The sequence below is a fragment of the Phaseolus vulgaris genome, chromosome 11, assembly GCF_000499845.2.
Source record: "Phaseolus vulgaris cultivar G19833 chromosome 11, P. vulgaris v2.0, whole genome shotgun sequence".
NCBI lineage: Eukaryota > Viridiplantae > Streptophyta > Magnoliopsida > Fabales > Fabaceae > Phaseolus > Phaseolus vulgaris.
Window position 1 is genome coordinate 16393233 of NC_023749.2, and position 25137 is coordinate 16418369.

General features: G+C 46.5%; 3 protein-coding genes across 3 annotated transcripts; 2 read left to right on the forward strand and 1 right to left on the reverse strand.

The window, feature by feature from the left end:
* The first annotated feature begins 662 nt into the window (after nt 1-662).
* LOC137835408 (uncharacterized) lies at nt 663-3896 on the forward strand. Its single transcript, XM_068643911.1, has one exon. The coding sequence runs from the start codon at nt 663-665 to the stop codon at nt 3894-3896; it is 3234 nt and encodes a 1077-aa protein (XP_068500012.1).
* A 1048-nt stretch (nt 3897-4944) lies between these two features.
* LOC137835416 (uncharacterized) lies at nt 4945-5529 on the forward strand. Its single transcript, XM_068643919.1, has one exon. The coding sequence runs from the start codon at nt 4945-4947 to the stop codon at nt 5527-5529; it is 585 nt and encodes a 194-aa protein (XP_068500020.1).
* A 13828-nt stretch (nt 5530-19357) lies between these two features.
* Nucleotides 19358-24525, reverse strand: LOC137821106 (transcription activator GLK1-like). The gene is made up of 6 exons (XM_068625537.1): nt 23541-24525; nt 22871-23011; nt 21907-22215; nt 20960-21016; nt 20607-20711; nt 19358-19862 (listed from the first exon to the last, which is right to left on the reverse strand). The coding sequence occupies exons 1-6, from the start codon at nt 24057-24059 to the stop codon at nt 19713-19715; spliced, it is 1281 nt and encodes a 426-aa protein (XP_068481638.1). The 5' UTR covers nt 24060-24525; the 3' UTR covers nt 19358-19712.
* Nucleotides 24526-25137: the final 612 nt, after the last annotated feature.

The window sequence follows — 25137 nt, forward strand, 5'->3', positions numbered from 1 at the left end:
GTGACGGCGCTGTGGGACCCTCTACACAGAATAAACGATCAAGTCAAAGGGACAGGTTGCAAGGCACACGTGCTCATTAAAGGTTTCAGTTAAAGTTTGCCAAGGTACGCGTTAATTCAGTTAAGATTCGAATGTTCCAAGGAATGTTTTTATACGCTTTCAATGCGCTTTAACGCGCTTTAAAAAGATTAGAGGTGTATAAAAAGGGACCTGGGGGGCATTTGAAAAAGGGGACCGAGTTTTTAACCTATATTCACACAGATACATAGAGAGAGAAACCCTAGTTGTCTTCGCGGCGCACTCACAGTGGGCACAAGGCAATTAGGGCAACACCATTCTAGTTCTCAGTTTTTAGTCACTTAGCACAGTTTCTTCGACCACCTCCCAAGGGTGTGTCACTTTGATGTTTCTCGCTAGCTGACTTGATCGTCGGAGTGCAAACGGCCGCGAGGGCGCCCCTTTGTTCACTTCTTTCAGGTACTCACAAACGGAGCAAGACGAAGGTGCCCTAGCTCGCGAGGACAGGCCACGCGCAAAGACGATCCCGGTCAGCCGAACGGAACATTTGGCGCCCACTGTGGGGCTGATATAAAACGTCAGTCCCACCACACACGTTTCACAGCTCCAAAACCCGGATAAGTTGAGAAAGTTTCCAGAAAGCCATGACAACCAGATCTCCGCGCTCCAGGAGCGAAGAGATGACCATGCAACAACTTGTGGGCATGGTGCAAGGGCTGCAAGAAGCAATGGCAGCCTCAAGAGCAGATCAGGAACGCATGCAGGCGGATCTCACAGCCTCTCTGGTGAAAAACGAGGAGCTCCACTGTACCAACGAGGAGCTACGTCGCGATCGGCGCGATGTAGACGAACCTGAGACTGCCTCCCCACTTAGGGAATTCACCACACCGTTCTCACAAGCGATCTTAGGAACAACAATCCCCAACACGTTCACAGGGCCCAAGGTGACCTTCAAAGGAAAGGAGGATCCTGAGGCACGTCTCGCGGCGTTCCACACACAGATGATGTTGGTCGGAGGCTCTGACGACGTAAAATGCAAGCTCTTTATGAGCACTTTAACCGGAATGGCCCTGGATTGGTTCGTCAGCCTTCCAAAGGGTCACGTCACGTCCTTTGCTCAACTCTCACGACTATTTAGAGACCAGTACTTAGCCAACAAAGCCCCAGCCCCGGTCTCGTACGACCTTTTCGACGTGAAACAATTCCAAGGGGAGACCCTGAAGGAGTACATAAGCCGCTTTGGAGCGCAAGTGGTAAAGGTGGGTACTACCGATGAACCCATGATTGTGTACGCATTCAAGAAGGGAGTACAACCCGGGTCTTTTGGTAAGTCGCTTAACTGCAGGCTTCCCAAGACATTTGCTGAAGTAAGGCGACAAGCGTTGGAGCACATTGCCTCAGAGGGCGAGGCATACGAGAAGTGCATACCTGCTGCACCTGCACGACCAAGGGCGCAGATATACACACAACCCGCTAGGGTCCACGAAGCTACCACAGAGAGACAGAACCCAGACAGAAAGCGCGCCTACGAGGCGAGGAGGGCCCCGCCAAGGGCCCGAACTGAAGGAAGGAGAGAGGGGAGTAGACCGCTGAGGCACAACTTTGTGGTGGAGCTCAAAGACCTCATCGTTGTGCCCAACATAGCAGTCAGATTGAGGCCGCCAGCGAAGTCTGACAAAGTCCTGGGGCCCCACAAGGAATCATGGTGCGAATTCCACGAAGCATTTGGACATCACATTAACAACAGTTTGGCGCTGGGCTATCAGTTGGATGAACTCGTAAAGAGTGGCTTCTTAAAGGATTACCTCGCATGGCCCGCGACAACAACGACCACAACAGTACCAGAGGAGGGCCAGGCACACGAGATGCCAGTCCATGGGGAGGTTCACACCATTTCTGGTGGATTTTCTAGAGGGGGGCCCACGGCCTCTCAACGTAAAAAGTATGTGAGGTCAGTAAGCTCAGTTGCAGAAGAATTCCCGGATGATCCTTGGGAATCAGACCTCATGTTCACAAGGGCTGACCTACGGGATGTCGTCCCGCACGACAATGACCCCGTGGTCATCTCGGTAGTTACAGCAGGAAGGAGGGTACATAGGGTTCTCGTCGACCAGGGCAGTTCCGCTGATGTCATGTTCTGGACGACCTTTAACAAGCTACAGTTGTCCCCGGACCTTTTGAGACCCTACACCGGATGCTTGTATGGATTTGCAGATAACCCAGTGGAGGTACGTGGGTACTTGGAGCTGAGGACGACGTTCACTGATGGAACGGCGTCGCGTACCGAAAGCATCCGATACCTGGTGGTTAACGCCAACTCAGCCTATAACATTTTGTTGGGCAGGCCCGCCCTAAACAGGTTGAGGGCAGTACCTTCCACTCGCCACATGAAGATGAAGCTGCCAGCCCTTAGCGGCAAAGTGATAGTCATCAAGTCGGACCAGGAAGAAGCCCGAAAGTGCTATGAGAACAACTTAAAAACAAAGAGAGGTGTGGTCATGGTAATTGAACGACCACCCGCCTCATGTTCATTAGCAGAGCCAAAATCCATGGAAGAAGCGATGCCTGGGGATGACGCATGCACAAATGGAAGACGCCTTGACGCCTCGCCTATGGAAGAAGAAGCAGAGGAGGCGACGCCCGACGATGCGACGCCTATAGAAGAGGACCCCATGAACGAGTCTTGCCCGGTAAACGCGCAGCGTGAACAGCCTCAACCCGACGACAACGTGGTGGAAAACCAAATAGCAGGAAAGGCGTTCAAATTAAGACGCCACTTGAACCGAGAAGAACGAAGAGAAGTAACGACAGTGATCTCACGACACCTCGACGCGTTTGCATGGACCGCGGCAGACATGCCTGGCATCGACCCAGATTTCTTGTGCCATCGCCTTACCGTGGACACTAAGGTCCGCCCTGTGCGACAGAGGCGGAGGAAGTTCAATGAGGAGCGATGCCTCGTCGTGAAGCAAGAAACTCAGAAGCTACTAAACGCGGGGCACATCAGGGAGATACAATACCCTGAGTGGCTAGCCAACGTAGTCCTAGTCAAGAAAGCAAATGGGAAGTGGAGAATGTGCGTAGACTTCACGGATCTAAACAAGGCATGCCCGAAGGATTCGTACCCACTCCCCAACATTGACACGTTAGTAGACAGTGCCTCGGGCTGCAAGATGATGAGTTTCCTGGATGCGTTCTCAGGTTACAATCAAATCAAGATGCATCCCCGGGACGAGAGCAAAACGGCGTTTATGACAGACACATGTAGCTACTGTTACAAGGTAATGCTGTTTGGTTTGAAAAATGTAGGCGCCACCTACCAGAGATTGATGGACAAAATCCTTGCACCAATGCTAGGAAGAAACGTGCAGGCCTACGTAGACGACATGGTGGTAACCTCGAACGAGAGAGGGCGACACGCGGCTGATCTGGAAGAATTGTTCGCCACCATATCAAAATACCACCTGAAGCTAAACTCAGAGAAGTGCGTCTTCGGAGTAGAGGCGGGAAAGTTCCTAGGATTCATGCTCACAAAAAGAGGGATAGAAGCGAATCCTGACAAATGTGCATCCATCATCGCCATGAGGAGACCAACCTCAGTGAAGGAAGTTCAACAACTGACAGGGCAAATAGCAGCATTATCGAGATTCGTATCAGCTGGTGCGGAAAATGGCCACCACTACTTCCAATGCCTCAAGAGGAATAGTCGTTTTACGTGGACAGACGAGTGCGAGACAGCGTTTATCAAACTAAAGGAGTACTTGGCGACGCCACCTGTGCTCTGCAAGCCACGGGTGGGCGTCCCCCTCCGCCTATACTTTGCAGTAACAGAGTGGTCCAGGAACAAGACCAGGTACAGAAGCCCATATACTTCGTAAGCAAGGCCTTGCAAGGCCCAGAGTCAAGGTACCAATCGCTAGAGAAGGCAGCACTAGCAGTGGTATTCTCAGCACGAAGGCTTCGCCACTATTTCCACAGTCTTACGGTGGTAGTAATGACGAACCTTCCCATCCAGAAGGTACTCCAAAAGCCAGACGTGGCCGGAAGGATGGTACGCTGGGCAGTGGAGTTGTCAGAATTGGACATTCAGTACGAGCCCCGGGGATCCATCAAAGGCCAGGTCTATGCTGACTTTGTAGCGGAACTTTCTCCAGGAGGAGATCCTCAAGAGTTAGAATTAGGGGCACAGTGGGTGCTCTCAGTGGATGGATCCTCCAACCAGCAAGGGAGTGGCGTTGGAATAATCCTCGAGGGGCCTAATGGGGCCTTAATCGAGCAAGCTTTACGCTTCGCCTTCAAGGCAAGCAACAATCAGGTGGAGTACGAAGCCCATATACTTCGTAAGCAAGGCCTTGCAAGGCCCAGAGTCAAGGTACCAATCGCTAGAGAAGGCAGCACTAGCAGTGGTATTCTCAGCACGAAGGCTTCGCCACTATTTCCACAGTCTTACGGTGGTAGTAATGACGAACCTTCCCATCCAGAAGGTACTCCAAAAGCCAGACGTGGCCGGAAGGATGGTACGCTGGGCAGTGGAGTTGTCAGAATTTGACATTCAGTACGAGCCCCGGGGATCCATCAAAGGCCAGGTCTATGCTGACTTTGTAGCGGAACTTTCACCAGGAGGAGATCCTCAAGAGTTAGAATTAGGGGCACAGTGGGTGCTCTCAGTGGATGGATCCTCCAACCAGCAAGGGAGTGGCGCTGGAATAATCCTCGAGGGGCCTAATGGGGCCTTAATCGAGTAAGCTTTACGCTTCGCCTTCAAGGCAAGCAACAATCAGGCGGAGTACGAAGCCCATATACTTCGTAAGCAAGGCCTTGCAAGGCCTAGAGTCAAGGTACCAATCGCTAGAGAAGGCAGCACTAGCAGTGGTATTCTTAGCACGAAGGCTTCGCCACTATTTCCACAGTCTTACGGTGGTAGTAATGACGAACCTTCCCATCCAGAAGGTACTCCAAAAGCCAGACGTGGCCGGAAGGATGGTATGCTGGGCAGTGGAGTTGTCAGAATTTGACATTCAGTACGAGCCCCGGGGATCCATCAAAGGCCAGGTCTATGCTGACTTTGTAGCAGAACTTTCACCAGGCGGAGATCCTCAAGAGTTAGAATTAGGGGCACAGTGGGTGCTCTCAGTGGATGAATCCTCCAACCAGCAAGGGAGTGGCGCTGGAATAATCCTCGAGGGGCCTAATGGGGTCTTAATCGAGCAAGCTTTACGCTTCGCCTTCAAGGCAAGCAACAATCAGGCGGAGTACGAGGCGTTGATTGCGGGGATGCTTTTGGCTAAAGAAATGGGTGCTCAGAGCCTCTTGGCAAAGAGTGACTCACAATTGGTCACAGGACAAGTAACAGGGGGATACCAAGCAAAGGAACCCCAGATGGCAGCATATCTGAGGCACGTCGAGGTGTTGAAAAGAGCCTTCGCTGCGTTTGAGCTGGTGCATGTCCCCAGGGAGCAAAATGCCAGAGCTGACCTGCTCGCCAAGCTGGCTAGCTCAGGCAAGGGGTGAAGGCAGAGGACCGTAATACAGGAGACCCTCAAAACGCCGCGAAAATTCGTTGCAGATAATAGGGTGGACGTCCTTCATGTTAGTACGACAAGAGGAAAACTAAGGAGTCATCGCTCATTAATTCAAGATACGGTGAGGGCACCCTGCATCAGTACTTACGCAGCCGCGCCAGATGAAGAAAGGAGTGTACATGTGTGTGTTGTGGAGGAAGGCGACACGTGGATGACCCCTTACAGGCGATACCTAGCGGATGGAATCCTCCCAGCGGAGCCAGAAGAGGGCAAGAAGATTAAGAGGAACGCCACCAGGTACACCCTAGTAGATGGGATATTGTTCAGAAATGGGTTTACGCACCCTATCTTGACGTGTGTAAGCGGCGATGAGTGCACCAGGATAACGGCTCAGCTCTACGAAGGCATTTGTGGGAGCCACGTGGGAGGAAGATCCTTGGCATCCAAGGTGATACGCGTAGGGTTTTTCTGGCCAACAGTAAGAGAGGATTGCGTGCGATACGCCCAGCATTGCAAGTAGTGTCAGATGCACGCTGATTGGCACAAGGCGCCGCCTGAGGAGCTGAGATCCATATACAGCCCGTGGCCTTTCCATACGTGGGGGATTGACATCCTAGGTCCATTCCTATTAGCGATAAGGCAGATGAAGTATTTGATCGTTGCCATCGAGTACTTCACCAAGTGGATAGAGGCCGAGCCAGTACCACAGATCACCGCGCACAAGGTACAGCACTTTGTTTGGAAGAACATTGTGTGTCGGTTTGGGGTGCCAAGGCGTCTCATTTCAGACAATGGCACCCAGTTCGCGAGTCAGCAGTTGGGAAAGTTGTGTACAGAAGTAGGAATCAAGCAGGTGTTCGCGTCAGTCGAACACCCCCCGACAAACGGGCAGGTCGAATCAGCAAACAGAGTTTTGTTGAGAGGATTGAAGCGCAGACTAGAGAAGGCTAAAGCGGCATGGGCAAAAGAAGTGCCAAGGATTGTATGGGCTTACCACACCACGCCTCAATCCTCCACTATGGAGACACCTTTCAGCCTAGTGTACGGATCGGACGCCATGATCCCTATGGAGATACACGAGAGCTCGCCCCGTTTCCTAGAAGAATCCAACGAAGAAAGGAGGGTGAACCTGGACTTGATAGATGAGGCTAGGGAAGAAGCGAAAATTAAGGCCGAGGTCGTGAAGAGAAGAGTGGAGCGTCAGTAGAACTCCAAAGTGAAGTTGCGACAATTCCAGATTGGCGATCTGGTCATGAGGAAGGCTCACCCCTACGAATTAGAGAACAAGTTGTCTCCTAAGTGGACAGGACCGTTCAGAGTAACCAAGGCCAAAGGGAATGGGTCGTATAAGTTAGAAACCCTAGAAGGGGGCCCCATCCCACACAGTTGGAATGCGACGAATTTAAAGTTTTATTTTAGTTGAAATTTTGTAAAGGGGACACTCTTTTTCCCTCCCGGGGTTTTTTAACGAGGTCACCCAAATAAAGAAAAGAAAAGTTTAAAGATATTCCTATGCTAGTTTTTTTCCCTTTCATATGATCTAAGATCAAAGGTCAAAGAAACAAAGACAAAGATGAGGCATCGCCAAGGTAAGGCGTCGCCAAGGTAAGGCGTCGCCAAGATAAGGCGTCGCCAAGATAAGGCGTCGCCAAGATAAGATGTCACCAAGAGAAGGCGTCGCCAAGATAAGGTGTCGCCAAGATGAAGCGTCGCCAAGGTGAGGCGTCTCCAAGAGAGGGCGTCGTCAGAACAAGGCATCGCCAGAAATAGGCGTCGCCACCAAACAGTCAAGCAGAAGTCAAGTCCAGGGTAAGATAACAGGTATGCCAGTATAAGTTAAAATCCGGGCGCCTAGTCCTTGAATAGGGTTTAAGGGATTCCTTTGGGACGCCCCCTCCTCAAGCAAGAATAGCTAGCCCCGGTACCAGATAAGTTAAAATCCGGGCGCCTAGTCCTTGAATAGGGGTTAAGGGATTCCTTCGGGACGCCCCCTCCTCAAGCAGGAATAGCTAGCCCCGGTACCAGATAAGTTAAAATCCGGGCGCCTAGTCCTTGAATAGGGGTTAAGGGATTCCTTTGGGACGCCCCTCCTCAAACAGAAATAGCTGGCCCCGGTACCAGATAAGTTAAAATCTGGACGCCTAGTCCTTGAATAGGGGTTAAGGGATTCCTTCGGGACGCCCTCTCCTCAAGTAGGAATAGCTAGCCCCGGTACCGTACAAGTTAAATCTGGGCGCCTAGTCCTTGAGCAGGGGTTAAGGGATTCCTTCGGGACGCCCCTTCCTCAAGTAAGAATAGCTAGCCCCGGTACCATACAAGTTAAATCTGGGCGCCTAGTCCTTGATCAGGGGTTAAGGGATTCCTTCGGGACGCCCCCTCCTCAAGTAGGAATAGCTAGCCCCAGTGTTAGATGATAAATACAAGTTAAATCTGGGTGCCTAGTCCTTGATCAGGGGTGAAGGGATTCCTTCGGGACGCCCCCTCCTCACGTAGGAACAGCTAGCTCCAGCGTCCGATGTTCAGAACAGTTTAAAGTCCTCAGTGCATCTGGGGAAAGGGGAGTACCCCTGGGCAATGTGGAGGCACCAGAGAAAGCCCTCCTCACCCTCGAGTGAGTTCAGGCGAGAACAGATTAAAAGACCTCTTTGCTTAAGTAAATGGAGGCAAGATTGAAAGTCCTCAGTGCAGAACCAGGCCAGCAATGTTTTAGGCGTTAACATAGAAATGTGCATGACACTTAGCAGTTCAGGCGAACGACATTTCAGATATTAAGATTGACCCAAGCCACTGCCCAGTAAGTGATCTTGCATTAAGTGTTATCGTTACGAACTAATAGTTTGTTCAGTTAAGTTGATTTTCACAGGATTAAGCACCAATGGGTGCTAAGTTGATTTCTTTAAGGCAAGAGTTAGTCAGCTATAACAGATGATTACACAACAGAGTAAAGGCGAAACAACCGAGAAATGCATCAAAGGCAAGTACCAGTTGAGCCTTTGATATAGAAAAGAAAGCATAAACGGATAAGAGTGCAAAAGAAGTTAGAAGCGGACAAGAATGTAAAGATGAAGTTCAAATAAGCATTAAAATAAATCCATAGTCATAATTACAGACAAGGTTCGTGACAATTATAAATTGAGAAAAAGGTAACTATCAGATAATTCTGTATAGGCATGGGGGCATGGGCTACTCTTCAGAAGCCTCCAAAGGCACCAGCTTGCCGTCGACTACCTCGTTCAAAGGGCTGCACCCAGAAACGTCGATTCCTGGGTTCACACAAGCAGCCTGAACAAGGGCCTCTGTGAACCCCTCAGCGAAACTTGAAGCAGACTCCCCTACCAGCTTATCTTCAACAACTTTGAAATTAGCGGCTTGAGCTACCATTTCTTGGTCCTTGGAGGCCAAGGCAGAAGTCAACTCCTGAACCTTGGCCTGGAGGGTGGCATTTGCAGTGGTTAACTAGGCGCATTCACCAGTTTTGGACTCGAGCGCAGCCTCAGTTTTCCCCAGCTTTTGCTCCCGATCCACGCACTGATCCTCGAGTTTCTTTTGGTAGGCTTTCGAGGTTTCTGCAACCGCTTCAAGATCAGCAATTTTTGTGCGAAGAGGGACCACTTCATTAAGAAGCTTGGGTCTGGGCCACCTCGTGCAGCCGTTTGTTGACCTCTTCCCTGGCCTTTTGTGCCATCCTTAGAGACTCTTTGTAGGCACCCTCTTGACGCCCCCAGTGGGCGGCCAGCCTCTCTTTCTCCTCTTTGAGCTTCTCCTGCCCCTCTTTCAGAGAAGAAACTTCCTTCTCCAGAGCTTGAAAGGCAGAAGCTTGGGCGGTCCTGGCCCTGGACTGTTTGTGCCAAGTGTAGGCACAAGACATGAAGAGGCCCATGTAATAGTACATGCTCTCCCTCTGAGGCTCTTCAACTTGGCTACTAGCAGATCCCAGGCTCAGGAACCCCCTCAATGACTCCTGCATGGGAAGAGGGATTTTTGGGGCAGGGGGAAGAATGACCACGGGTTCAGCTTCGAACCCCCTCTCCTGATGCATTGATTGGGGAGGGGAGGTGGCGCTCGGTGGATCCTCCCTTAAGGACTCCGCCCCATGAGAAGAGGAAGTGGCGGAGGCGACCATCTGAGGGGCATGTTGGGTCCTTTGTCGTTTGAAGACTTGCCCCTCAGCAGAGTCCTCATCATCAGAAACAACCTCCACCACCCGCTTGCCCTTGTCAAGGGGGGCTGAGGAAGCGCCCGCCTCAACTAGCGCGAGAGGCACGGCGGCGATGGGAGGTGGAGAGCTTTGAAGTAGACGGGTAGAAGCTGGGGTTGTTGGGTTCGTTGGTGTTGTTGCAGGTTGAGGTTGGGGGTTAGGAGAAGATGGAGGTGCGGAAGAGGCCGAGGGAGGAGACGCCAAAGCTCCATCTTTGGGCCTTAGTAACTAGGCTAAACGCAACCGGCGTTGCCTATCCATTTTTGAACCTACACCAATAAAGCAAACATAGCAGAAGTTAGGCATCAGGCGAAAGTAAGACACAAAGAAGCAGGAAAATCGCGCATTAAGCAAAGATCCACCAAGAGCAAAGCCGAAAAAGTCGTAGGAAAAGACGTTCATGCTTATGTATTTTTCTAAAGCATCAGCGTTGAACTCCAGGCTTATCAGGGTGGCGGTATCGAAGCCTCCCATACTGGTCAAGATCTTGCAAGCCTCTCGATCGTTCGAGGGCAATTCATCCAGAGACTTGGACTTCATGGTTTTGACCTCATTCACCCAATATAGGGGAAAACTGTCAAGGGCAGAAGGGTCGTAGTCGGAGCAGCAGACTTTGAAAAACTTCCCCTTCCACCCCTTGAAGGATTGTTGGAAGAGAGATAGGAGAACCCTTCCAGGGATATTGCTGAGGCTCACCCAGAGGTTTTTCCCCTGTTTCTTCACTTCAAAGAAATGCAGGAATATGTCAACGGAAGGAGTGCACCCGAAGAAGCCGCACAAAACACCAAAGGCCTTGACGAAGGCCCAGCCATTGGGGTGTAGTTGGGCTGGGGCGATGTTAATCTCCGTCAACAGCTCCCTCTCAAATCGGGAGAAGGGCAGACGCATCCCGATACGCTTAAAAACAACTTGGTAGAAATAAAAGAAAGGGACCCCGTTATTGGTCCGCTCATCCCCACAAACAGGCTCTCCTAGAGTGCAAGGGAGCACTGCAATGTCATCATCATGCCTCTTCCCAAAGGCACGATGGTCGTAGGTACATGGTTCCCCTACGTGGTCCCTCCAGGCTTTAGTGGACACTAAGCTTGAACACTCGTCGAGCAGTTCGACTAGAGCCCACGAGTAAAGGTCTCTATAGTTAACGTTGAGGGGTGGAGGATTGGCTGTTGTTTTAGTACGAGCCATTGGCGAAGAGACTGAAGAATAAAGATGAGAAAAAGTTTTAGCAAAAAAGGATAGGAAAGGGGAAAGAAACAAAAACCTTACGAGAATCCCTACCCGCACGAAGAAGCTCAGAAAAGGGGAAGGGGAAAAGGAACAGAGAGATGCGAAAGAGAATACAAGAGATACGAGGAAAATAAACAGTCCCAGGAAGTTGTATCAGTACGAAAGTTAAAGAGAGGGCCAGTGATGGAGAAAGATCATACCTTTTTGAGTATCTGGAGATTCGAGGATCGAAAAAGCGAGAGAGAAAACGAAGATTGCAGAGAGAGTTTGGGGAAGATGAACAGTAGAGAAAATGCAAGAGGTGAATGAAACAGTGGATTGGAGCGCGCGCTTTCGAAAGATGTAACGTTAACTTGGAAGCGCAAGCGACGCTCGTCCTCAGTCGTTGGATCGCACCACGTGTCAAGAGATTAAAACATAACTTAAACGTCGAACACGGAGAACGTCGCGTCAGATGTCTCGAGAGTGTCAAATCAAACTGAACAAAGGAATGTCACGTCAGCAGGGAATGCCACGTAGATAGTGGGGGCGAGGCATTTCTCTTTTCATTGACCAAAGTTCAGAGTCAACAGGTTGACTGCTCGAGTCATCGCCTCATGCAGGCATCGCCTAAGTAAGGCGTCGCCCAAGAAGACTGCTCGAGTCATCGCCTCGTGCAGGCATCGCCTAAGTAAGGCGTTGCCCAAGAAGACAGCTCAGGTCATCGCCTCGTACAGGCATCGCCTATGTAAGGCATCGCCCAAAAATGCACACCGCCTATTCCCCAGTAAACTCAGTTGAAGTTGTTGGTGGTTCGGGCGAGGAAGTTCAAACACATGAACATCCCTCACAGGTACTAAGAGCAAACGAGGCTGTGAGAAAGGGAATCAGGAGGAGAATATGTCACGACTCAAAGGGAAAGAACAGAGAACAGAGGAGAAGGGCACGTGCTACTTAAAGAGTTAAGGTCGAATACACGAGAGGCGAGTGCTGAAGGCAACGCACGCAGTATAACAAAGAAAACAAAAGCGGATGCGAGCAAGCAAAAATAAATCGAGTAGCGTTTAACATAAAGAAAAGATTAAATCCAGAGTTATGGTTACAGATAAAGTTCATAACAGTTGCAAGTTAGGTGAAAAGATAATCCTGTACACGTTCTAATGTTCGCACGGGAAGCAAAAACAGGTCACTCTTCAGTGGCCCCCGGAGTTTGAGCAGTGCGACGAAGAAGCTTCGTCCCCGAATCTCAACGCCTGGGCCAGCAACGACTTTTGTTGATCGTTTATCTTCGAACCTATACAAAAAAAAAGGACAAGCACAGTAAAAGAAGGGCACAAAAAAAAGCATTTCAAAACAAAATCATACAAGAATCCAACGAAAGCAAGGAATAGGAAGGTCATAAGGGAAGTCTCCCGCACATATGTATTTTCCCAGAAGCTCGGCATTATATTCTAGGCTTATTAAGGCTGCCGCGTCAAAGCCTCCAACACCCGCTAGGATCCGGCAAGCCTCCTGATCCCTCGGGGACAACTTCTTAAGAGGCTTAGATTTCAAGGCCCTGGCGTCCTTCGTCCAATACAATGGAAAGCCGTCCAGAGCAGAGGGCACAAGGTCGGAACAGCACACCTTGAAGAACCTACCTTTCCACCCTGTGAAGGTTTGCTGGAAAGGGGTCAAAAGAATCCTATCGGGAACGTTACTGAGAGTCACCCAGAGGTTATTTCTCTGCCTCTTCACCTCAAAGAAGTGAAGGAAGATGTCTACAAAGGGTGCACATCCTAGGAAACCAAACAGAATGTCAAAGGCTTTAACGAAGGCCCAACTGTTAGGATACAGTTGGGCTGGGGCAGCGTTCATCTCTGTTAGCAGCTCTCTCTCGAACCTAGAAAACGGAAGGCGCACGCCGACGCGCTTAAAGACCACCTTGTAAAAGTAGAAAAAGGGGACCCCATCGTTGGTCCGCTCGTCTCCGCATATCGGCTCCCCTAGGGTGCAGGGAAGCACGGTGATATCATCGTCGTGCCTCTTCGCAAAGGCACGGTGATCATAGGTGCTCGAGTCCCCCACATGTTCCCTCAAGGCTCTGGTGGAAAGTAAACTCGAGCACTCATCAAGGAGTTCGCGCGAAGCCCACGCGTAGAGATCCTTAGGGCTAACTCTGGCGGAAGAAGGGTTGGAAGACATGTTGAGACAAGATGTCAATAAAGGACCTAAATGATCAAAGAAGAAGGATCCGACAGTAACACAGAAGGGAGAAGTCGACGATAAAAGAACGCAAGAAGAACTCTTTCCAAGAAGAACTCTTTAGAAGGAAAGATGAACTGATATGGGAACGATGAGTGCAAGTACGGGATTTCAAAGACCCAAACATTACAGTTGAGGCGCCGAAAGACGCCAAACGGGGGTCGTGCGATTGAGCCATATGTCATAAGATCACGGCATGACCTGGAGAGTCACTTTTCTTGCTTAGAGAATATCACATCGTCAGAGTCCTCGAGGGTACGTAGTGCCGACGGTGCAGAAAATGTCACGTCAACCAGTCAGGGAGTGACACGTCATCAAGATATCGCAAGGACAACGGGGCGAGGCCTTAGCCTTAGTCTTTTCGCTGAAACTAGTTTCAGCTCAAGACTGGGGGGCTTGTGTACCGTCCCGTCATCGGGCGTTGACCGAAGGTCAGAGTCAATGCATGATGGGGGCCCCTCGAGGGACCCAAAGAAGAGAAGTCAGCAGGTAGACTGCTCGAGTCGTCACCCAAGTGAGCCATCGCCCAAAGAGAAGCATCGCCCGAGGGAGAGAGGCATCGCCGGAGAGGCTTCGGGCCTCGACAGTCCAGAACAGCAGTAAAGGGAAGAGAAAGGCGGCTTCAAGGCCGCAAGTTTAGCACCAGAAGGGGATGCCCTAACTCATGAAGTATCCACGCCACTGCTGGGAGACCCTGGAACATATACGACCCGTAAGAGGGCCATAACCAGGGAGAACCACGTGCATGGTACGAGAGAAAGGTAGATATACCCCAGGGCAAGTAACCAGTGATTGGGGCACGTGATTTGGCACCCAGAACGTCAACCCACGAGCCGGAAGCACTTCGTAGGAAAGAGGGCTCACACGATAGAATAACCCTAAGTTGGGGGACGGCGTTGTGGGACCCTCTACACAGAATAAACGATCAAGTCAAAGGGACACGTGGCAAGGCACACGTGCTCATTAAAGGTTTCAGTTAAAGTTTGCCAAGGTACGCGTTAATTCAGTTAAGATTCGAATGTTCCAAGGAATGTTTTTATACTCTTTCAATGCGCTTTAACGCGCTTTAAAAAGATGAGAGGTGTATAAAAAGGGACCTGGGGGGCATTTGAAAAAGGGGACCGAGTTTTTAACCTATATTCACACAGATACATAGAGAGAGAAACCCTAGTTGTCTTCGCGGTGCACTCACAGTGGGCACAAGGCAATTAGGGCAACCCCATTCTAGTTCTCAGTTTTTAGTCACTAGCACAGTTTCTTCGGCCACCTCCCAAGGGTGTGTTACTTTGATGTTTCTCGCTAGCTGACTTGATCGTCGGAGTGCAAACGGCCGCGAGGGTGCCCCTTTGTTCACTTCTTTCAGGTACTCACAGACGGAGCAAGACGAAGGTGCCCTAGCTCGCGAGGACAGGCCACGCGCAAAGACGATCCCGGTCAGCCGGACGGAACACCATTGATCTTCCTCTCAAGCTATTCCTCCACCGGCTGAGGCTTCTTCTCGCTGGCGATCACCACCCTCGCGATATCCGTCTCCCTGGCGGTCACCGGGCAGCTCCTCTCTCCCTCCACCTAGGCGGCGCCCTCAGACCTCGTCTCGATGTCCTCCATCGGCACATCACCCTCGGCGGCCACCTCCAACACCGTATTCGCAACTCGCCGGTTATCCTGTGCGGGCTCCACGCCATGGGGCGGCGTTGTGGTTACGTGGCATACATATCTCTTGTTCTTGAGGCTTTTTTCATAGCACTTCTTCGCCTCCTTTTGGTCAGAACAGATGGTGATGATCAAACCTTCCATAGACGGTAGTTTGACCTTCATGTGCCTTGTTGAAGGCACAACTCCTGTCCTGTTGAGGGTTGGCCTTCCCAACAGTATGTTGTATGCCGACGAAGCGTTCACGACAAGGTACCTGATCTTCTCTGTTCGTGAGGCCAAACCATATGTGAACGTCGTCCTTAACTCAATATACCCCCTGACCTCCACTTGATCGCCGGCGAAACTGTACAAGCAGCCCCCATACGGTCTCATTTGATCGGGGGATAGTTGTAACTTTTCAAAAGTCGGCCAAAACATTACATCTACCGAGCTTCCTTGGTCGACCAGCACCTGGTGGACGGTCCTTCCCGCCGTGACAACAGAGATCACAATAGGGTCGTTGTCGTGAGGCACAACGTCCCTAAGGTCTCCTTTGGTGAATGTGATGTCCACGTCGGGTGAGTGATCCTCGAAAACTTCCACCGACATCACCGACCTTGCGTACTTCTCGCGCTGCGATGCAGTACAACCTCCTCCCGAGAATCCACCAGCTATGGTGTGGATCTCACCGTGAATGGGCACCTCGTGTTGCTGTCCTTCGTTGCCCGCCGGTTGGGAACCTGTTGATTGGCCCGCTTGCTTTTCCAGCAAGTAATCTTTCAAGATTCCACACTTGACCAACTCGGCGAGTTGGTATCCCAAAGCCAAACACGAGTTGATGGAGTGGCTAAAGCTCTTGTGGAACTCACACCACGCGTCTGGTTTTGGACCCAAAACCTTTTCCGTTGTCTTCTCAGGCACCTTGAGCCTGACAGCAATATTCGGGATGGCGATCAGATCGGCCAACCCCATTACGAACTCATACCTTGGCGGGCGATTAGTCTCTCTGGGCCGCCCCGGCCCTTCCCCTTATTCTTCTTAGGGTCAAAAGGATGACGCATCCTTTGGTCCCTCTTTCCCGCCGCTGCCTCCATTACCCTCTGCGGCTGGACCCTTGTCTGGGCGTGCGGTTTAGGGTTTAGGGTTTAGGGTTTAGGGGCCGCGTTTCCCCTTTTCTCGGAGACTTCGCTTTCAGCAGCGATGTGAGCCACGGTACGTCGCCGGATTTCAGCAAACGTGGCGGGGTGACTCCTGATAAGCGACTCACTAAAGGGTCCGGGCAACACACCCTTCTTGAAGGCATGTACAAACATTTCCTCGTCTTTACCTGGCAAGCGGACTATCTGAGCTCCGAATCTGTTCAGGAAATCCTTCAGGGACTCCCCTTGGTACTGCCTCACGTCGAACAGGTCGTAAAACACCAATGGTGGTGCCTTGTTCACTATATACTGCTCAACAAACATCTTGGAAAACTGTTGAAATGTGGTAATGTGGCCAGTAGGTAAAATGACGAACCAGTCCAACGCTGTTCCACTAAGAGTGCTCATGAACACCTTACAGTAGACCGCGTCCGACCCCCCCGAGAGCATCATCTGGGTGTGAAACGCCGTGAGATGAGCCTCAGGGTCCTCCACACCGGTGAAAGACGCCTTCACCGCCACCGTATTCGCCAGGACCACCGAGTCCATGATCTCTTGAGAAAATGGCATGGGAAAGCTGCGCTGTGGGGATAGGGGTGCAGATCTGTCCCCGACCGCACGCTCCTCCCGCTCTTGAAGAGCTTTACGCAGCTCTTCGTTGACCCTGTTGAGCTCCTCATTCCTAGCTTGCGAGGCCACCAGCGCCTCGTGCATTCTTTCCTGTTCAGAACGTGATGCAGCCACGTTCTCCTGCAGCGTCCTCATCATGTCCATGACCTGCGTCATAGACACAACATCCTCATCTGTTGACGGCGCGATTGAACTAGAGCGCGTTGTCCTCATCCTTTCCCAGAAAACTCAGCAACTCAAAGAAACTCCAAATGAACGGTGAGAACTTTGAAAATCGACTGCGACAGCAAGCGGTTGGACAGAAAACACCAAAACTTCAGCAAACTCGAACTGCGGTTGGGAATCACCTTTTATACGGCCCCACGGTGGGCGCCAGATGTTCCTGCCGGTTGACCTAGCGCAAGAGCGTTGCCTCGTCATGATCCTCCTCACCAGCTTCACACCACGTGCCCTTCAAGTCCACACCACAAATAGCCTCTCTGAGAACTTGAAGAACACAAGGTGGCGCCTTTGCGGCCGGTGGCGCTCCGACGCTCAAGTCAGTGACACAAACACCCAAAAACTGAGAGAAAAATATACTCTGTAGAACCGTACTAAAGTGCACACAACCCTAGCAATGGGCCGTAATGAAAAACGTACCTCTGCAAATTCTGTTAAGTTTACCTTTATAGCTAGGTTTTTGCTCTCTCCAGGCAGTTACGCTTTGGACGCGTTGCTCGCATTCAACCCTGCACGTGTCGCCATCTGGGCTGGGGTAGCAGGTAGCACCCAGCCCTACACGTGTCATCATCTGAGCTAGGATAACTCGAGTGTCATTTCCATATTGCAGCCAACCCTACACGTGTCGTCATCTGGGTTGGGTTAACTTGAGCGTTATTTCTGTGTAATAACCAGTCGTGCGGCTAAGTTTCCTACTCAAGGAGTAATCTAGCACGTACTATGCTCTGGAACACCACCTGACAAGGCGAGTATCAGACGCAGCAAAGTGCACCATCTCTGTGATATCGTTTGTCGCAAGTGGCACCTTCCTTATTGCTACGCCATGCATGTTCTAGCTGAGGAAACCTTGCCACCAACGAATGTCCACTCTAGGAATCCTGTCGCTGATGGGAAAGTTGTTCCCTTCAACCCACACGACCTTCTCGCCCTATGCTGGCGCAACAATCATCTTACTGAGCTTATACGCTTGAACTTACTCCTCTGAGCCTCCAGCAGCTTCAACTAAGCTTACTGGGAGATCCGGCGACGTGCTCCTTGTGGCGATGTCCGGCCAGCCGATCTTCCATTACGTACTACGTCGATCACACAGAAATCCAGCGACAACCGATCATGTTCGCTATAGAACGCCAGTTCCACGAATCGGCGACTATGCTCACTTCTGAACTATTCATCTTCCTCTTGTCCACGTGTTCTGCTGAGCACGCCCCACATAGTCACGTGCTAGACACGTCATCATACCCGATGACCTGGTCGGTACACTAACAACTAACATAACATAAGTACAAATTATAATAATTACTGAATAATATAAATTTTAAAAAAATAAAAATTATAATTAATACATAAAAAAAAACAAATTCATAACATTCAAAAAAATCAAAAAATTTAAAAAACCCACCAACCTTGTGTGAGAAGGCTTCGTTGGTGAAGAGTGCACAAGGAGCGGAAGCGGGGGCGGCGGCAACGAAGGCAGTGGTGGACAATGAAGCTGTGATGGAGCAAAGAGAAAAACCCATCAAACACGAAGGCAATGTAACAGTAACTACCAAACCAAAGAAAAACGAAAAATACATTCGGCGCAACACAAAACGATGAGGACGAAGAACTTACATGGAGCAGAAATGGCGCAAACGCGAGTTGGAACGGAACAAGAACAGTGAAAGGAAACGCGGAGAGGAGAAAGAAAGTATGAAAAATGTGGTGCGCTCCAAATGTTAGGGTAAAAAAAATTTACAATTGCGGCTATTAGGTAAAGCCGCATTTGTAAATCAACATAATTTCAAAAATGCCACCGCGTTTTTTACGAATGCGTGTGTAAGCGCAAAACCGCACTAAATAAATAATAGTCTTTTCTTCATTTTGCACTAGTGTGCCCTACTGGCAAGTGATTATTCTGTTATTATTTTATGCACTCCTTAGATATAAGATTCCTTTCTGTTGTTGCACCTAAAGAGGGCACCCCTAAACAAAATGTTTTCATGTTGACTATGCTTTCAGTTGAGATTATATTCCCGTGAGAGAAAGCTGTTACAAAAGATAAGCTATAAAATAGGCTAGAGACCCCAGGTAAAGGTATGTTGTTTCTAGGACTAAACCTGAAAACTTCTTGATTTTTAGCAAGCCCTTTACTGACTTGATCGTGTAAGTGCAATCAACAGGTAGGACCCCCTCTGTTTCAAAGGAGGCACATTCCAGTACAACAAGACGTAGAATAGATTCCAGAAGAGGCAGACCTGGGCTAGAGCTTGTTGTCAAGATCAACCAGCAAGAACAATTAGTATTATGTTGGCTTGTTGTATTTGGAGTTGTTTAAGGTTGGTTCACCTTAAGTGATCCATATTTATCTATTTATTATTAGTGATTAAAAAAATCTCATATTTTATGATAAAAGGGAAGGAAAACTTAATTATTATTTTTCTCTTCAGTTTTATTCTCAAATGTAGGGTTGCTGATTAAAAAAATTCTCAAAAGTAGGGTGTGAATGATAGTGTAAAAGAAATGAGGTGAAATCCTAGAGTGATCACTTAACTAATTAGAGGTTTACCTGAAAAAAGAAACTTTTGATTACTTTATTGAGATTTTCTCTGCTCATGAAGCTATTACAAAAATAGCTGCCTTTACAACCGTACATATACAAAATGGCTATACTCACCACGCCATGATGAAACCACTGACTCATGCATTATAGCTCCAGAAAATTCGAAAAGTTTTTGAAGTTTCTTCTTCTTTTCTTTTTGCTGTTGAAAGCAAAACAAGAAGCATTTGAATGAACTCACACAGTAGCTTAGATGTAACATATAGGAAAATGCAACATCTAATGGATGAGAAGTCGTCAAATTAGGGTTAAGTGGCCTTCAGAGGACACCAAAGGAAGAACTTTCCCTCAATGGTTGCTTAATTTCAAGCACTAGTTGGTGGAATGTTTGGAATCCCTTGTCTCTGTAATTCACTCATCACACTATCAATTGCTGGAGCCTTCAGTCCAAGAGGTAAGGGCAGCCATGGCTTTGATAAAACATCTCCAATAGCTGCATCTATGCATTCTTTTGACTGTAAATCAATAAAAAAAATATACAAAAGAAATTAATTAGTCATATGTAGTTTTCTTTTCTTATGTACAGCAAATATATATATATATATATATATATATTTATCACAATGTGTGTGTGTGGTTATTTATCACAATGTAATGGAAGAAAATAATATAATAAAAAGAAGAGAAGAATAAAGAGAAATGCAATGATTGAAGCGTGAAAATATACAAAATTATGTATAGAATATGCATGTATGTCTATATGCTACCACTTTGTACTAGCCTCCAAGTTCAACACATTTACTACTGAAATTGAAACATGCCAAGGGAACAGACAAATTTTAGATAGAGGGACAAATTTTGTGCGTATGTTTGTGGAAAAGAAGTGATGAAGCACAATGAAAGGCAAAAGCAAAGAAACCTTCACTGGTGATAGGTTAGTGAGGTATGTGCTCACTCTACAATAATTCATCATAAAAGGTTATTACACCTACAATACAAGAGTGTTAGGCTAATGTTACTCGTACCTTGTACATGTAAGAGACACTATTAAAATGAAATGAAATTTAACCAGAAAAACCTAGTACACAATTCAATGAACTTTTCCACATGCAAACATATGTTTATGTGAGGAAAGAAAACAAAAGAATTAGGTTATATATCCCTAGGTTTATGATATCTGATTAACAGTGAAAAATGTTTTATACTGTTTATACATAACCATTAAACTAAAAAGAGAAAAAAAAAAGAGAGAAATTTACCGGATGAAAATCTAGTAGGGGACGGGGACCCTGGATGCCAATGGTTTGATCTGCTTTGTACATGGCATGAGGTGGGATGCCAGGGACAAGGTGAGTTCCAAAACCCTGCATGATATATTTGTATTTTCTCTATGGTGAGTGAGCCAAAATTATACTGCAATATAGTATGTGGTTTTGGTTGACAAAAAATGCGACAATGATTTTATACTACTATATATATAGTTTTGTGTTTGTGGTTGCAAGTAAATATGACAATAACTTTACACTAGTAATGCTTGTAAAATGATCCAAGAATATAAAGGTGAAGACAATGTGCATGGCTCCAAAATAGTAAGGCTGTAATGAGTAGTTACCGTTGGTGTCAGAGGTTGTGGGAAACAAGCTGTTCCTGGTATTAGTGCACTTGGAGCCTGTTTCAAGGCATATATCAGATTTTAAACAAATAAAAAAGGTGGTAATATTTTAACACACAAAGCATACAGTTAATTTAAAATATTATTATATTGTTAGATTATTATAATAGTTTGTCGGTGTATGTGTTTTGTTTTTGAATGTTAAAGAATTTTTTTCCAATAAAGAAAGGTGAACTATAAATAGATTTAATTTTAGTTTTTTGCGAAAAAGAAAAGTTACACTATAACATGTATATGTATGACGGAAATATAGAAGATACTATGATTTTTATAATCAGTCATTTTATTTCTTTTATGTATTCAACTAGAGGCTTATTGACTGGTATAAACCACTCAAACTAGTTTTTCTTATCAGTATTTTTTTTTCTGTCTCTCTCTAGTTAAATACTAAAAGTATTTTTAATAAAACTTTCTAAAATAATAAAATATATAATATTTCGTAAGATAAAATGTTATTTTGACAACTATACATTAAAAATACTAATTTAAAAACTATGATTTGAATAATATAATTTTTTAAACTATTCTATTTGAATAAGGAAAATAAAACCTGGACAGTGACGAAATATTTTAGTTAAATGGAGATAGAAAGGACAAGTAATTTCTGAATATAAAAATATGGCATTCATTAACAATATAAAACAATATCAAATTATAAACCACTGTGCACATAGGTTTATAAAGTTTTATAATATATAATATATAGTACGAGTGAAATATGATTAATTGATAAAGTAAAAGTACTTTATACTGTTTGCACATGTGCCTGCATAATTATTGAAAGGTAGTTCAAATTTTGAACAATTATCAATTATCAGTTGTTGAGAAAAAAGAGAAATAAGAATGAAGAAGGGTTTGATTGGTAAGAGAAAGTTGAGAGAGTTAACCCGTTGGTGCCAAAAAGAAGGGTCTTGGGGTGGTGCAGGTGATGGCCATGAGAGTGGTTGTGAAGGTGGAAGATGTTTAGGCCACATGTGCATGAAGGAGTGGTCCGTGGAGGGGTGTCCCCATACGTGCAGAGGTCTAAAATGGTGCATTGTGGTCATTGGAGGAGGGAATCCCATGGTGGGTGCTAGCCATGGACTCCCCCCTCTCTTCCCTCCACTTCCACCAACACCGTATATGTGCCTTCTTTGACTCCAACTTGCTGCTTCAGCCTCACGAGCCAGCAAGTGTTTCCTATGAGATCTATATTTCTGCACTCAAATACAGAAAACCCACATGTTTCAGAAATCATCCTCTCAAATCCTGCTTTTCAATTATTATCATTGATTCAAATCCAAGCATCCAATGTGTGGAACCATAAGACAAACAAAAAAGTCCAACCAAACTCTGACCACTACATGTAAACAAACCAATGTGTCATGTCATATATATAAGCTAATATAATCTTGATTAAAGCACAACTTTTGGTAAGAGATTTTAAGCTTTTAACGAAAGGGTGTATTTCTTTGTATTCCTTCAAGAATATCTATTGTATAGAAAGAGAAAGGAAAGAACCAGAGAAGAGTTCCTTTCTGTTGTTGTTACAAAATTATCAAGAATTGGAGAAGCAAACTTGGACATGAGGGAAAGGTTACTGTTTCCAATCTTATTCTGTGAATTCTCCCGATCTTTGTTTACCATTCGTGTGTGGAGGTGTATACCACATGCTTATATAGTAGAAAGTTCAAAAATTTGAATTCCACTTTGCTTCCATAAAAAGGTGTAGTATCTAGTCACGTGAGTGAATGAACTTGACCACACAAGTTTAGAATCAACCCTAAGCTTAACTAGCTGCAGCTTGAAATTGATTTACAGAAATATTAAAAATAATGAGTACACAAGGGAAGAATATGTTGGAGAATGTACTTGAAGGTGGCTAGCAATGTTATGACGAGTGAGACTATCAATTCCCATAATCTCCAAAATCCTTGAAGGCACTGCCTTGTCCACTCCTAGCTGTTCCACAGCTTGCACAAATCTCCTGTGCAATTCTGGGGTCCAATCCACCTACACATAACCAGGAAAAAACAAAACATAAATACACACATGTCCATACTGCCCCATATGACTACTTCAACATTAAAACCTCTAAAAAATTCTCACTATCAATTTGTAATTCATCAAAAAAACTTAGATGCTGTTTTCTCTTCATATTTTTAATTTGAATTGGATTTTTGTTGTTGTAAAGAAATGCATATAAGGTCAACACACTATCCAAACAAACCCCCCAATTCTGATATAAGAAAATTACTAAAAGCTCTTGTAGAATTAAATCTAAGTTTCTTTCTTTTCTAATGCTAACACTGGTACTTTGAATGTTCTCTCTCTTTACACCCCAGGGTACCCGTGAATTTTTACACTAAGGGACCTTGTCAAGACTCATAAGTGAGACAGTGACAGAACCTTAAGTGTTAGCTCAGTTGCACATGACTCGTGTCTCATGACATTCACCGAAACCAATTCCCTAAGTAGAAGAGAAAGAAAAATAAAAGCAACTTATTAGAAGATAAGTTATAAGTACAAACAATCTAGCTACCTTCAGTTTTCTCTTCCCTTGAGGATTATTACTATTACTATTATTCTTCAGTTGAGCCGATGAAGATTTTTTTCCTTTTCCACCTTCCTTTGGAGCCGGATTCACCACCACGGATTCACCATTCTTATTGCTCACTATCTCCTCTCCTGGGTTTGACCCCGAGTCTTGAGGCGAAGCAGCACAAGAACTTTTATCTTCCTCTTCCGTCTTTGAAGCAGTGATAACACAATTTTTATCATTTTCCTCCTTGCTGTTATCTGCTGATGAGTTCATCTCCGATGACTCTTCACCGGCGCTGACGGAAAACTCACCAAACATCTCCAAGTCCGGCAAGACATCTCCATCAACGTCGATGCCGACGAAGAGGTCGTCGAAGTTGATGCTCTCCAACAAGTTCCCTTCAGAAAGGTCAACAAAGTCAAAATCATCTGGTGTTGTTGCTGTGGCCATCGAGAAACCCTCCATCTCTCCTTGGTTCTTTTCATCTTTGATGCTCCTCAAAGGTGCCACGGCAAGCATCAAATCCAAATGAACACTCTATGTTACACCAAATTGGAAACTCCAGTGATATGTGTTAGCAGAAACTATATATCAGCGTACCCTTTTTCTGAATCAGTGCTAGCTAGCTACATGTATGTATAACACTAACTCACGTGCATAGAATAAAAATGTAATTCAGAAAGGCGAGGCAAAGTGTAAAAAAAAAAAAAATGGGTAATGGAAATTCTGCTTTGAGTTGAATCTGAAGGAGTGAGGTGAAAGAATTGAGCTACATATAATGGTGTGTGGAATGGTTTTATGTGATGTTCCCTTTTTGGAAGTGCTGTGAAGGAGAAGGGAGATTGGATCTCAGCCACAAGTTTGTTTTGGTCGAGTTTTAGAGGGAGTTTTGTTTTTATGCTTTTCGTTTGCAAAGTGTGCGTGTGCTACTTGTACTGTCGCTCTGCATCCATTATATTGCATTATTATAGTTTGTGGATGCTATTTTTTTGAACAATCAAAAGGGCTTTCTTTGCTTTTTCTCTTATTTTTTGAAAATGCACTTACAAGTGCTCTCGTGAACTTTTTGTAATTATGTGCACACTCATATTCGAAATGAAGACAGAGAAACACATAGGTGTCATAAGCTCATCAATGGTGTCTGATCCTCACAGTGGTTAAAGGCATTTGTGCTTTGTTAATGCTTGCCAGTGCCAAAATTCACTGCAGTATTTTTGCATTTCTAGATAACAGATAATATTAGCCATATGTATGGGTCGAGTTCATGGGTACATGTATGTCATGCTTATATGATATATAACTTGTATTTATATTTTTCTGTTATTATAGTATAGTTTTTTTCTCTCTCTCACTCTCTATTTCTTTTCTAATTTGGTATCATTTTTTTTCATGACATCGTTGTATTCCACTCTTAATATCTTCTTGCCAACCTTTAGGTTTGTTCCGTATCACTTTAACACACCACTAATTAATCTCAAGCTGGATGAAGAAATTTTCTCATATGGAAGTAGCAAAGAAATTTTCTTATATGGAAGTAGCAACTTCTTGCAACGAATTAGAATCTTAAGGTGAGATTCTACGTTTCGCGGCTATTTTA